The sequence below is a fragment of the Protomyctophum parallelum genome (assembly GCF_964188405.1).
Source record: "Protomyctophum parallelum genome assembly, chromosome: 19".
NCBI lineage: Eukaryota > Metazoa > Chordata > Actinopteri > Myctophiformes > Myctophidae > Protomyctophum > Protomyctophum parallelum.
In genome coordinates, this window is record NC_139717.1 from 2,762,043 (window position 1) to 2,776,028 (window position 13,986).

General features: G+C 47.7%; 1 protein-coding gene across 1 annotated transcript; it reads left to right on the forward strand.

The window, feature by feature from the left end:
- Positions 1-3,790: 3,790 nt before the first annotated feature.
- Positions 3,791-13,553, forward strand: LOC310876410 (uncharacterized protein; the record flags this gene model as incomplete). The annotated part of the gene is made up of 4 exons (XM_083789942.1): positions 3,791-4,026; positions 11,399-11,421; positions 12,460-12,634; positions 13,263-13,553. Exons 1-4 carry the CDS (start codon positions 3,856-3,858, stop codon positions 13,551-13,553), a joined length of 660 nt encoding a protein of 219 aa, XP_083646068.1. The 5' UTR covers positions 3,791-3,855.
- Positions 13,554-13,986: the final 433 nt, after the last annotated feature.

The following is a 13,986-nucleotide window of genomic DNA, read 5'->3' on the forward strand; positions in this document are numbered from 1 at the left end:
TTGGTTACTAACTCCATCTTTTAAATGAGGACCACTGGTGGTCCCTGGACCACTGGTGGTCCCTGGACCACTGGTGGTCCCTGGACCACTGTTGATCCAATTGATCACCATAGCAACCCCAGCCTAGGCCTGATTAGGTAAATTCCCAACACCTGCTAAATCCTCCAAACCTGTATCTTGATTGGAATCAATTTCCTCTCAGTCATGCAGCTACACAGACACATCCCAGGCACGCTTTGGTAGGCCTATAACCCTGTCCTGTTTGGATGACAATATTGCCTTTCCAACAGATTTTCATTAAAAAAAAAAACAGGAAAAAAAAAAAACAATTATCGATTATTAATTTTCATAATCGATTTCGGGTCCTATCAACGATAATCGATGAATCGATTAATCGGACCCATCCCTACTGCGAAGCTAGAGTCTATTGTCTCATCCCTTTGGCTTTATTGCTCGTGCCCAAGAATGAGTGAAGCCGAGATCACTGATTTATTTATTTCCTTTTTTTTTTCTTTGCTTGCGCCGTTGCCCGTTTTGAATCCAATTTTGAAATGAATGACTATTCAAAAAAAAATAAACTTACAGTAGAATAGATAAATTAGCATTCCTTTTTCAAGCATTCTTTTGAGATATTCCATGAGCAGCTTGGCAAAGTATTCACCCCTCATTCTTACTTGTGACGACCGTACATTAGTGTGTGAGGTAATAATTAATAAAGTAATAATTTTATGAGGTAATAAAGCTTATATTTCACAGTGAGGTTTGACACAGAAACGATGCTGGAGGCAGTTTTAGTTTTTCTTTAAAGGACAACTTTAGTTTTTTTCAACTAAGGTTCATGTTTTAGGTTATTAGAGAAAGTAAAAGATGAGTGTTAATTCTTTTTCATTTGCTGCTTTCTTTCGTTTTAGGGATTTTAGCTGTTTTTGACAGGGGGGGGGGGGGGGGCGGGGGCATTCAAGCATGGGGCTAAATATGTATTCAATAATGTATATTATTTTACAAAATATTATGGCGATTTCTTTTTTTATTATTTACTATAGTCCTAACTAGAAAACGTGCCCTTCTGGGCACAGGTCTCCACCAGGATTTCTTCCTCAGCCTAGTGGGAATATGCGTGCACAGTTCGGACGCTGCGTTGAGGAGTTGTGGCGATTTGTACAAAGCGGGCTACTCCTGAAAACTGTAGGAGCCAATCGTGGCCAATCAGGATGGACTAGAAAAAGTGCCCTTCCGGGCACAGGTCTCCACCAGGTTATCCACAGATCCGTGCAGTTAGAGGTAAAAACACTTTTCGGCCAGTTATAGCGCCACCTTGAGGCTGAGTTGAAATTGTTCATGTGGCATTTCGTCCTCGGCCTAGTGGGAATGTGGGTGCACAATTTCACGGAAATCACGCGATGTGTTCATGATTTGCAGCATTTTGTTTGAAACTGAGCACTCCTGTGAACTTTGGAAGCCAATCTTAACCAATCAGGATGGAGTCTGATAAATCTGAAAGACCCGTTTTGTTGAATGGCTCTAGAGAGACTGTGTACCAATTTGCGTGATGTTTGGACAAAATCTGTAGGTGTACTGTGCAAAAACTTGTTTTGCACAAAGCGGCCTCCTGGTGGCGCTATAACAGGCCGTGCTGGAAAGTTTGGGGCAGAGGTTCATCGTTGGCATCCAGGGAGTGTGTGTGCAAAATTTGGCATCGACCGGGTTAACGGTGGCCGAGATTAGCTGTTCACGGACACACGGACACACGGACGGACGGACGGACGGACGGACGGACACGCGGACGGACGGAGTGCAAAACATACTCTCCCCACATGCCTTCGGCCTGGTGGAGACAATAAACCCCAGGAAATTACATCTGGCCACAGAAGATCACAGGATCTACTGAATGTGAAGGTAGCCTACTGGGGGAAGGCTTATACTGTGTGTATAGGCTCAATATGTCAGTTTGTCACATTCAGTAGATCTCGTGATCTTTTGTGGCCAGATGTAATTTCCTGGGGTCTAGTAGGACTATAGTAAATAATAAAATAATAAATCGCCATAATATTTTGTAAAAAAAATACATATTCAGCCCCATGCTCGAATGCCCCCGCCCCCCCCCCCCCCCTGTCAAAAACAGCTAAAATCCCTAAAACGAAAGAAAGCAACAACCTAAAACATGAACCTTGGTTGAAAAAAATTAAAGTTGTCCTTTAACCATGAGGGATTTAACGGATTCGTGAAAGAAAGGAAAAAATGTGGTCATAATAATAATAATAATACTTTCAGCTTCATCATGTTTCTTTTTGTTTGGCAAACTGATTATGTACAGTAGTCACCGGTGTGGAACATTTGCCGTTTTCCCTCGACATACTGTACATAACCCATTCTGACCGGGCACCCATTTTGGTGTCAGCATCATGTCATGCTTTAGCTATTGAAAAATAGCAGATCTACAAGCTCGTAGCGCGCCACCGAGTGGCGCGCTATGAGCTTGTAGATCTGCTATTTTTTTGAAAAATCGAAGAACGACTGACATTTGTTAAATCTGATCTCAGGTCAGAATGGGTTAATCAGACCAGTGTGTGTCCCAGTGGAAACCTCGTATGAATCTGATCTCAGGTCAGAATGGGATAATTTCTTCCCGTAGCAGTTCCCAGCCAACCAAAGGCTTGCCCAGTATAATTCAATACATAATGTCTTCGCTGAACCGTGCAAAGGAATTATTTCCACTGCACATTTTTAACCCATTCTGACCTGAGATCAGATTCAGACGAGGTTTCCACTGGACACACACTGGTCTGATTAACCCATTCTGACCTGAGATCAGATTCTAAAAAATGTCAGTCGCTCTTCGATTGTTCAAAAAATAGCAGACCTACAAGCTCGTATCGCGCCACTCGGTGGCGCGATACGAGCTTGTAGATCTGCTATTTTTAAATAGCTAAAGCATAACATGATGCCGACACCAAAATGGGTGCCCGTTCAGAATGGGTTAACCCATTTTGGGCGGGAAGTGGGAACCCCTTTTGGTATTCTAAGCATTGTCATACTTTAGCTATTGAAAAATAGCAGATTTGTAGTTGCTGCTATTTTTGAAAAAATCGTGAAAATGTGGCACAAATCTTTGAATATACTGTATATTCCTTCAGAGCGAACATTGCAACTCAAATCTTTGCTTCTGGGGAGAGGGGGGTCCCTGGAACAACATATTTTCAGATGGGGGTCGGCAGCCAATTACTGTATATATTGTTGGGGGTCCTTGACATGAAAATGACATAGAAAAACTCAGGTCAAAATGGGTTAATATTGTACTCTCTCTTTGCAGTGATAAGGGACTGCCTGCGCCCACACAGAGAGAGAGGGGGACTTTAAAGAATGAAGAAGGCCATCTTTTTGAACTAGCTCAGAACGAGCGTGGCGTGGACATCGACGACGACGAAGAGGAGGAGGAGGAGAAGAAGAGGAGGAGGAGGAAAAAGAAAACCAACTCCCATCATGATGGCCTTTAGGGAAGAGATCCGGTGTGGAGATGTTCTCCTTCTCCTCAATCATCATCAGGGATTACCTCATCCTCGGCCCTCTCCTTTACCGTCTGTCTCACTCTAGCTAGTCTCGTCCACCAGAGCCGCTAGAGAAGCCGAGCTGTGTGCGGCTGTGTGTCCGCGCACGCTTAAACACACACACACACACACACACACGCGCGCGCGTGCACGTACTCGCACACACACACCAAAACTACTCGTCATAGACACACACACACACACACACACACGCATAACACTCACACAGTTGCAATCATCCCGCCCATGGTCGTTGTCGACCAGCCCAGCTCAGCTCCCTCTCTGACCGGTCCAGAGCCCGCTCCAGACCATGCGGAGGCCCAAGCACCAGGCGGGGCCCCTGAGCTTCCTGAACTTCTTCAGCAGGAAGCCCAAGGCGGAGGCCAGCAGGCCCCCCGAGGCCCGGCCCCATGGCCCCACGGACGCCTGGCCCAAGGACCAGGTGGCCCTCACCCTGACGCCCAGCGAGCACCCAGAGCAGGTGAGAGAGGGAGAGAGAGAGAGAGAGCCTTGTTGTGTTTATAGGGAACATAACGTTGACCTTGCAACTCCGTATTTTAACCCATTCTGTACGGGAACCCCTTTTGGTGTTTTGAAGCATCATGTTATGCTTTAGCTATTGAAAAATAGCAGATCTACAAGCTCATATCGCGCCACCGAGTGGCGCGATACGAGCTTGTAGGTCTGCTATTTTTGAAAAATCTCGAAAATGTGATGCAAATCTTTGAATATAATTATATTCTTCCAGGGAGAAAGTTTTCTGGGGGGGGGTCAGATGGGGGTCGGCGGTCAATTACATATAATTTTTGGGGTCCTTGACATGAAATATTGAGCACCACTGACATAGAAACATAGGTATTTCAGAAAACTGTAGAATATTTTGTTTTTACATTTCGACGTCGGGCCTAAATGGGTTAACTTTGTTTATTACACAGCTTGGTCGAATGCTTGATTCTGATTGGACAATCAGTGAATTTCAGCAGTGTGTTATTTCTGGATAATGACCCGGACGGCTCAATAACGGGACTGTCTAATCTGTCTAATCAAAATGCTCAGAGCACCTGCTCATATTATTGACTTTGTGCCAACAAAACGCACCATGTAATTTACGACTAAACGTTGCCCTCAAGAATGTTTTTTGAAAACGTTTTGAAAGCGAGAAATAGACAATGCAGTAAACCGGCGAAAATGTCTATCTATTTGATCAACGCTTCCTTGTTTTCTGAGCATGTCCGCCCAGCGCAACACACAGGAAATACTTCATTTATTGTTACTACTTGTCAATAGTATACTTGCCGGCGTATATTATCCCTTGCATGCTTTTAAAACGAATCTCTGCCCTTCGTCGAAGTGTCACACAAACATAGCTCAAATAGACGATCTACGGCGCTTTTTGAGTTTGTAAATGGCTGAGTTTACACGGTGTGTTCTGTTGGATATACGGCACAAAATCAAGCAGCGCAGGTCGATATGAGCAGGTGCTCTGAGCCTTTGATTAGACAGATTAGACAGTCCCGTTATTGAGCCGTCCGGGTCATTATCCAGAAATAACACACTGCTGAAATTCACTGATTGTCCAATCAGAATCAAGCATTCGACCAAGCTGTGTAATAAACAAAGTAAAACATACAGAGTTGCAAGGTTTCCTGGAACAATTTTGGACATATGAAGTTTCCACCCAACAGCAAGTTTAGAATCTTGTGCAGTTCTTTCTGGATTTGTCTGAGTGAGTGAGTCAGTGAGTGAGTCAGTGAGTCAGTGAGTGAGGCAGTGAGTGAGGCAGTGAGTGAGTCAGTGAGTGAGTCAGTGAGTCAGTGAGTCAGTGAGTGAGTCAGTGAGTGAGGCAGTGAGTCAGTCAGTGAGTGAGTCAGTGAGTGAGGCAGTGAGTGAGTCAGGCAGTGAGTGAGGCAGTGAGTGAGGCAGTGAGTGAGGCAGTGAGTGAGGCAGTGAGTGAGTCAGTGAGGCAGTGAGTGAGGCAGTGAGTGAGGCAGTGAGTGAGGCAGTCAGTGAGGCAGTGAGTGAGTCAGTGAGTGAGGCAGTGAGTGAGTCAGTGAGTGAGGCAGTGAGTGAGTCAGTGAGTGAGGCAGTGAGTGAGGCAGTGAGTGAGGCAGTGAGTGAGGCAGTGAGTGAGGCAGTGAGTGAGGCAGTGAGTGAGGCAGTGAGTGAGGCAGTGAGTGAGTCAGTGAGTGAGTCAGTGAGTCAGTGAGTGAGGCAGTGAGTGAGGCAGTGAGTGAGGCAGTCAGTGAGTCAGTGAGTGAGTCAGTGAGTGAGGCAGTGAGTGAGGCAGTGAGTGAGGCAGTGAGTGAGTCAGTGAGTGAGGCAGTGAGTGAGTCAGTGAGTGAGGCAGTGAGTGAGGCAGTGAGTGAGTCAGTGAGTGAGTCAGTGAGTGAGGCAGTGAGTGAGGCAGTGAGTGAGGCAGTGAGTGAGGCAGTGAGTGAGGCAGTGAGTGAGGCAGTGAGTGAGGCAGTGAGTGAGTCAGTGAGTGAGGCAGTGAGTGAGTCAGTGAGTGAGGCAGTGAGTGAGTCAGTGAGTGAGTCAGTGAGTGAGTCAGTGAGTGAGGCAGTGAGTGAGGCAGTGAGTGAGTCAGTGAGTGAGTCAGTGAGGCAGTGAGTCAGGCAGTGAGTGAGTCAGTGAGTGAGTCAGTCAGTGAGTCAGTGAGTGAGTCAGTGAGTGAGGCAGTGAGTGAGGCAGTGAGTGAGGCAGTGAGTGAGTCAGTGAGTGAGGCAGTGAGTGAGTCAGTGAGTGAGGCAGTGAGTGAGGCAGTGAGTGAGTCAGTGAGTGAGGCAGTGAGTGAGGCAGTGAGTGAGGCAGTGAGTGAGGCAGTGAGTGAGGCAGTGAGTGAGGCAGTGAGTGAGGCAGTGAGTGAGGCAGTGAGTGAGGCAGTGAGTGAGTCAGTGAGTGAGTCAGTGAGTGAGGCAGTGAGTGAGGCAGTGAGTGAGTCAGTGAGTGAGGCAGTGAGTGAGTCAGGCAGTGAGTGAGGCAGTGAGTGAGGCAGTGAGTGAGTCAGGCAGTGAGTGAGGCAGTGAGTGAGTCAGGCAGTGAGTGAGGCAGTGAGTGAGTCAGTGAGTGAGTCAGTGAGTGAGGCAGTGAGTCAGGCAGTGAGTGAGTCAGTGAGGCAGTGAGTGAGGCAGTGAGTGAGGCAGTGAGTGAGGCAGTCAGTGAGTCAGTGAGTGAGTCAGTGAGTGAGGCAGTGAGTCAGGCAGTGAGTGAGGCAGTGAGTCAGGCAGTGAGTGAGGCAGTGAGTGAGTCAGGCAGTGAGTGAGGCAGTGAGTGAGTCAGTGAGTGAGTCAGTGAGTGAGGCAGTGAGTCAGGCAGTGAGTGAGTCAGTGAGGCAGTGAGTGAGGCAGTGAGTGAGGCAGTGAGTGAGGCAGTCAGTGAGTCAGTGAGTGAGTCAGTGAGTGAGGCAGTGAGTGAGGCAGTGAGTGAGGCAGTGAGTGAGTCAGTGAGTGAGGCAGTGAGTGAGTCAGTGAGTGAGGCAGTGAGTGAGGCAGTGAGTGAGTCAGTCAGTGAGTCAGTGAGTGAGTCAGTGAGTGAGGCAGTGAGTGAGTCAGTGAGTGAGGCAGTGAGTGAGGCAGTGAGTGAGGCAGTGAGTGAGTCAGTGAGTGAGGCAGTGAGTGAGGCAGTGAGTGAGTCAGTGAGTGAGTCAGTGAGTGAGGCAGTGAGTGAGTCAGTGAGTGAGGCAGTGAGTGAGGCAGTGAGTGAGGCAGTGAGTGAGGCAGTGAGTGAGGCAGTGAGTGAGTCAGTGAGTGAGTCAGTGAGTGAGTCAGTGAGTGAGGCAGTGAGTGAGGCAGTGAGTGAGTCAGTGAGTGAGTCAGTGAGGCAGTGAGTCAGGCAGTGAGTGAGTCAGTGAGTGAGTCAGTCAGTGAGTCAGTGAGTGAGTCAGTGAGTGAGGCAGTGAGTGAGGCAGTGAGTGAGGCAGTGAGTGAGTCAGTGAGTGAGGCAGTGAGTGAGGCAGTGAGTGAGGCAGTGAGTGAGTCAGTGAGTGAGGCAGTGAGTGAGTCAGTGAGTGAGGCAGTGAGTGAGGCAGTGAGTGAGGCAGTGAGTGAGGCAGTGAGTGAGGCAGTGAGTGAGTCAGTGAGTGAGGCAGTGAGTGAGGCAGTGAGTGAGGCAGTGAGTGAGGCAGTGAGTGAGGCAGTGAGTGAGTCAGTGAGTGAGGCAGTGAGTGAGGCAGTGAGTGAGGCAGTGAGTGAGGCAGTGAGTGAGTCAGTGAGTGAGTCAGTGAGTGAGGCAGTGAGTGAGGCAGTGAGTGAGTCAGTGAGTGAGTCAGTGAGTGAGGCAGTGAGTGAGTCAGTGAGTGAGGCAGTGAGTGAGGCAGTGAGTGAGGCAGTGAGTGAGTCAGTGAGTGAGGCAGTGAGTGAGGCAGTGAGTGAGGCAGTGAGTGAGGCAGTGAGTGAGGCAGTGAGTGAGGCAGTGAGTGAGGCAGTGAGTGAGGCAGTGAGTGAGGCAGTGAGTGAGTCAGTGAGTGAGGCAGTGAGTGAGGCAGTGAGTGAGGCAGTGAGTGAGGCAGTGAGTGAGGCAGTGAGTCAGTGAGTCAGTGAGTGAGGCAGTGAGTGAGGCAGTGAGTGAGGCAGTGAGTGAGGCAGTGAGTGAGTCAGTGAGTGAGTCAGTGAGTGAGGCAGTGAGTGAGGCAGTGAGTGAGGCAGTGAGTGAGGCAGTGAGTCAGTGAGTCAGTGAGTGAGGCAGTGAGTGAGGCAGTGAGTGAGGCAGTGAGTGAGGCAGTGAGTGAGTCAGTGAGTGAGTCAGTGAGTGAGGCAGTGAGTGAGGCAGTGAGTGAGTCAGTGAGTGAGTCAGTGAGTGAGGCAGTGAGTGAGGCAGTGAGTGAGTCAGTGAGTGAGGCAGTGAGTGAGGCAGTGAGTGAGGCAGTGAGTGAGGCAGTGAGTGAGTCAGTGAGTGAGTCAGTGAGTGAGTCAGTGAGTGAGGCAGTGAGTGAGGCAGTGAGTGAGTCAGTGAGTGAGGCAGTGAGTGAGGCAGTGAGTGAGTCAGTGAGTGAGGCAGTGAGTGAGGCAGTGAGTGAGGCAGTGAGTGAGGCAGTGAGTGAGGCAGTGAGTCAGTGAGTCAGTGAGTGAGGCAGTGAGTGAGGCAGTGAGTGAGGCAGTGAGTGAGGCAGTGAGTGAGTCAGTGAGTGAGTCAGTGAGTGAGGCAGTGAGTGAGGCAGTGAGTGAGGCAGTGAGTGAGGCAGTGAGTGAGGCAGTGAGTGAGGCAGTGAGTGAGTCAGTGAGTGAGTCAGTGAGTGAGGCAGTGAGTGAGGCAGTGAGTGAGGCAGTGAGTGAGGCAGTGAGTGAGGCAGTGAGGCAGTGAGTCAGTGAGTGAGTCAGTGAGTGAGGCAGTGAGTGAGGCAGTGAGGCAGTGAGTCAGTGAGTGAGTCAGTGAGTGAGTGAGGCAGTGAGTGAGTCAGTGAGTGAGGCAGTGAGTGAGGCAGTGAGTGAGTCAGTGAGTGAGGCAGTGAGTGAGTCAGTGAGTGAGTCAGTGAGTCAGTGAGTCAGTGAGTCAGTGAGTGAGTCAGTGAGTGAGGCAGTGAGTGAGGCAGTGAGTGAGGCAGTGAGTGAGGCAGTGAGTCAGTGAGTCAGTGAGTGAGGCAGTGAGTGAGGCAGTGAGTGAGTCAGTGAGTGAGTCAGTGAGTGAGGCAGTGAGTGAGTCAGTGAGTGAGGCAGTGAGTGAGGCAGTGAGTGAGGCAGTGAGTGAGGCAGTGAGTGAGGCAGTGAGTGAGTCAGTGAGTGAGTCAGTGAGTGAGGCAGTGAGTGAGGCAGTGAGTGAGTCAGTGAGTGAGGCAGTGAGTGAGGCAGTGAGTGAGGCAGTGAGTGAGGCAGTGAGTGAGTCAGTGAGTGAGTCAGTGAGTGAGGCAGTGAGTGAGGCAGTGAGTGAGGCAGTGAGTGAGTCAGTGAGTGAGTCAGTGAGTGAGTGAGTGAGTCAGTGAGTCAGTGAGTCAGTGAGTGAGGCAGTGAGTGAGGCAGTCAGTGAGTCAGTGAGTGAGGCAGTGAGTGAGGCAGTGAGTGAGGCAGTGAGTGAGTCAGTGAGTGAGGCAGTGAGTGAGTCAGTGAGTGAGTCAGTGAGTGAGTGAGTGAGTCAGTGAGTCAGTGAGTCAGTGAGTGAGGCAGTGAGTGAGGCAGTCAGTGAGTCAGTGAGTGAGGCAGTGAGTGAGGCAGTGAGTGAGGCAGTGAGTGAGTGAGTGAGTCAGTGAGTCAGTGAGTCAGTGAGTGAGGCAGTGAGTGAGGCAGTGAGTGAGGCAGTGAGTGAGTCAGTGAGTGAGGCAGTGAGTGAGGCAGTGAGTGAGGCAGTGAGTGAGTCAGTGAGTGAGGCAGTGAGTGAGGCAGTGAGTGAGGCAGTGAGTGAGTCAGTGAGTGAGGCAGTGAGTGAGGCAGTGAGTGAGTCAGTGAGTGAGTCAGTGAGTGAGGCAGTGAGTGAGGCAGTGAGTGAGGCAGTGAGTGAGGCAGTGAGTGAGTCAGTGAGTGAGTCAGTGAGTGAGTCAGTGAGTGAGTCAGTGAGTGAGTCAGTGAGTGAGGCAGTGAGTGAGGCAGTGAGTGAGGCAGTGAGTGAGGCAGTGAGTGAGTCAGTGAGTGAGGCAGTGAGTGAGTCAGTGAGTGAGTCAGTGAGTCAGTGAGTGAGTCAGTGAGTGAGTCAGTGAGTGAGTCAGTGAGTGAGGCAGTGAGTGAGTCAGGCAGTGAGTGAGGCAGTGAGTGAGTCAGTGAGTGAGGCAGTGAGTGAGGCAGTGAGTGAGTCAGTGAGTGAGGCAGTGAGTGAGGCAGTGAGTGAGGCAGTGAGTGAGGCAGTGAGTGAGGCAGTGAGTGAGGCAGTGAGTGAGTCAGTGAGTGAGTCAGTGAGTGAGTCAGTGAGTGAGGCAGTGAGTGAGTCAGTGAGTGAGTCAGTGAGTGAGTCAGTGAGTGAGGCAGTGAGTGAGTCAGTGAGTGAGTCAGTGAGTGAGGCAGTGTGAGAACCTAAAAACTATGTGTTACTTGCTAACTATTATATAATTACTGTTTACAACAAATATTGTCTATCATCCTCAGCTGTGGCTTCTGTTATCTCTGGTCAAAGAAATAGACTTTACATTCAGTCTTCAGTCTTCAGTATATGGCAAAACATGTCTCACAATCACACTTTTAGCACATTAATTAACAAAAACAAAGCAGATTAGTCCTGGTACTTAATTTTGGGAAAGTAAATCATGCATTGTAAATAAACAGGCAATTGAAATTAATAATGTATACATAATGGGCAATATCTTGTGCCATCTCTAAGCATATTTGCCATTTAATACTATTTTAAAAAAACATTTAAAGAATAGTTCATATAGCCGATCTACAAGCTCACAGTGTGTTTGATTGATTGATTGAAATATTTATTAACAGTTTGTAGAATGTACAGTACATTTTAAGCACAAACTTAATACAAAGACTGTTAACTGTGAGTGGACGACCCAATTAAGCATTACACTTGTTTACAACAGGGTCCACATTGTTCAATTCATCAAGGTAGATAGGTAGATAGGCTAGTTGAACTATTATAAAATGTTTTTCAAGATGGTAAAATATGGCAGATTTAGTTTAGGCATAAAGGGAAAGGTTTGCACCCAAGATGGGGCCAAATGTCTTGATTTGTGCCTATTTATTATCAGAGGATTATATCTCTACTTCACCATATGCTTCAAAAACTAATATCTGATTGTGAGTACATGCACCTGGGGAGACATGGTAGAATGTAGATCATTAACTGATGCTTGCTCCCGTCTTCCCGTCAAACCCCATATCTACATAAACATAAAACCATTAGAGTGTTTGTTTAATTACCAAGTAATTTAAATCCTTTCTGTTGCCAAGGAACCAAATAACCCAAATGAGTCTCCAATCCCCTCACAGCACACCCCCGTAGGCTCACACAGGTACACATATTCCCTGTGCTAACCACGAATCCTAACTTTAAAACAATTCTGACCTGAGATCAGATTCATGCGAGGTTTCCACTGGACAACACACTGGGTCTGATTAACCCATTCTGACCTGAGATCAGATTCTAAAAAATGTCGGTCGTTCTTCGATTAAAAAAAAAATAGCAGACCTACAAGCTCGTATCGCGCCACTCGGTGGCGCGCTATGAGCTTGTAGATCTGCTATTTTTCAATAGCTAAAGCATAACATGATGCTAACACCAAAACGGGTTCCCGTTCAGAATGGGTTAAAACAATGCCTTCTTTGTCTTGTGAATAAGTGTAGAGTGTCCTCACAAGTGTTACAACTATCGATTACTTTCGTAGCGATTATTCTCTCATTCTTTTCAAATAATCGATTAATTTAGTTGATTTCGTTATATATTTTTTGTATTTGTAATATATCAGCAAATGAATAATGAATACATTAAAATTAAGTTTTCATAAATCACTCTCAGACTAAATTGATTAGTCTGATTATCTGTTTTAAGCCTTATTATATACCTTTGTCACGCGAAAATGTCATGCTAAATAGCATCAATTACTAAATAGACGATCTACAAGTTCACAGCATGTTGTGACGTTTTGCCATTTTCTGAAAATATTTATTATACTTTTTATTAAAAGTGATTATTATTTTAATCCATTCTGAACGGGAACCCCTTTTGGTGTCAGCATCATGTTATGCTTTAGCTATTGAAAAATAGCAGATCTACAAGCTCATAGCGCGCCACCGAGTGGCGCGCTACGAGCTTGTAGGTCTGCTATTTTTGAAAAATCGAAGAACGACTGACATTTTTCTAGAATCTGATCTCAGGTCAGAATGGGTTATCATCAGACCAGTGTGTGTGTGTCCAGTGGAAACATCGTATGAATCTGATCTCAGGTCAGAATGGGTTCATCAGACCAGTGTGTGTCCAGTGGAAACCTCGTATGAATCTGATCTCAGGTCAGAATGGGATAACCGATGCACTCCCCAATGTATTCCAAAAGGACCAGAACATCACCACCACAGAGGAGGCTGGGGGAGGATCAGGAGTCTCTGGAACAGAAAGAGAAGGAGGAGGAGGAGGAGGAAGAGGAGGATGCATCATCACCGCCACAGCGGCTGATCCGCCAGGCGAGGAGGAAGGCGGTGGCGGGACCACCACCACGGCGGAGTGCGGCGGTCAGTGTTGTTTTTGGCAGCAAGATTTTCTATTTTAGTTTTATAGTCTTTGTCTTTTGAATAGTTTTCATTTAGTCTTAGTCACATTTTAGTCAACTGGAATGTTTTATTGTTAGTCTAGTTTTAGTCGACTAAATGTCATGAGATTTTAGTCGACTAAATATACAGGTGATTTAGTCGACTGAAATGTATTTTGGCGGGGCCTTGATGCCGTCGTAATGACTGTTTTTATACATGCTGAAAATAGCCGATCTACAAGCTCACAACGCGTTGTGAGCTTGTAGATCGGCTATTTTCAGCATGCAACCAAGTGTAAAATGACTTATACTGGATCTCTTGTCCACTAGTCCCTTACTAACATTTCAGTCTAGTTTTTATTTGTTGACGAAATCGTCAGTATATTTAGTCTTATAGTTTTAGTCACCATAGATTCGTTTTCATTTAGTTTACATTTAGTTTTCGTCAGGGGGAAAAGGTTTAGTCGACGAAAAAATTTTTGTCTTGTTTTTTAGTCGACCAAAACAACACTGGCGGCGGTTCCAGCGGTGTCCTGTCGGGGGCGCTGTCCTCCTCCAGCCAGGAGCAGCTCCTGGAGGAGGAGGAGGAGGAACAGCGCCACCTGGAGGAGGAGGAGTGTCCGCTGTGCCTGCTCCGCCAGCCGCGCGGCAGCTTCCCGCGGCTCACGTCCTGCGCCCACCGCACATGCTCGGACTGCCTGCGGCGCTACCTCCGCATCGAGATCTCGGAGAGCCGCGTGGGCATCGCGTGCCCGCAGTGCCCCGAGGCGCTGGCGCCCGGGGACGTCCGCGCCATCCTGGACGACCGGGCGCTCCTGGAGCGCTTCGAGGAGTACCAGCTGCGGCGCTTCCTGGCGGCGGACCCGGACACGCGCTGGTGCCCCGCGCCCGACTGCAGGTGAGGAGGGGTTCGGGAACCGCCACGAATTATTCCACCACCATCATCACAGGCAGCCAGTGTTGTTTTTGGCAGCAAATTTCTATTTTAGTTTTAGTCATATAGTCTCTTTTGAATAGTTTTCACTTAGTTTTAGTCACATTTCAGTCACCTGGAATGTTCTAGTGTTTAGTCTAGTTTTAGTCGACTAAATGTCATACGATTTTAGTCGACTAAATCTACAGTTGATTTAGTCGACTAAAATGTGTTTTGACAGGCCTTGATGTTGTTGTAATGACATATTTTACACTTTGGTTGCATGCTGAAAATAGCAGATCTACAATCTCACAACGCGTCACAGCGCGTTGTGAGATTGTAGATCTGCTATTTTCAGCATGCAACCCAGCATAAAACTGGATCTGTTGTCCACTAGTTCCTTACTAACATTTTAGTCTAGT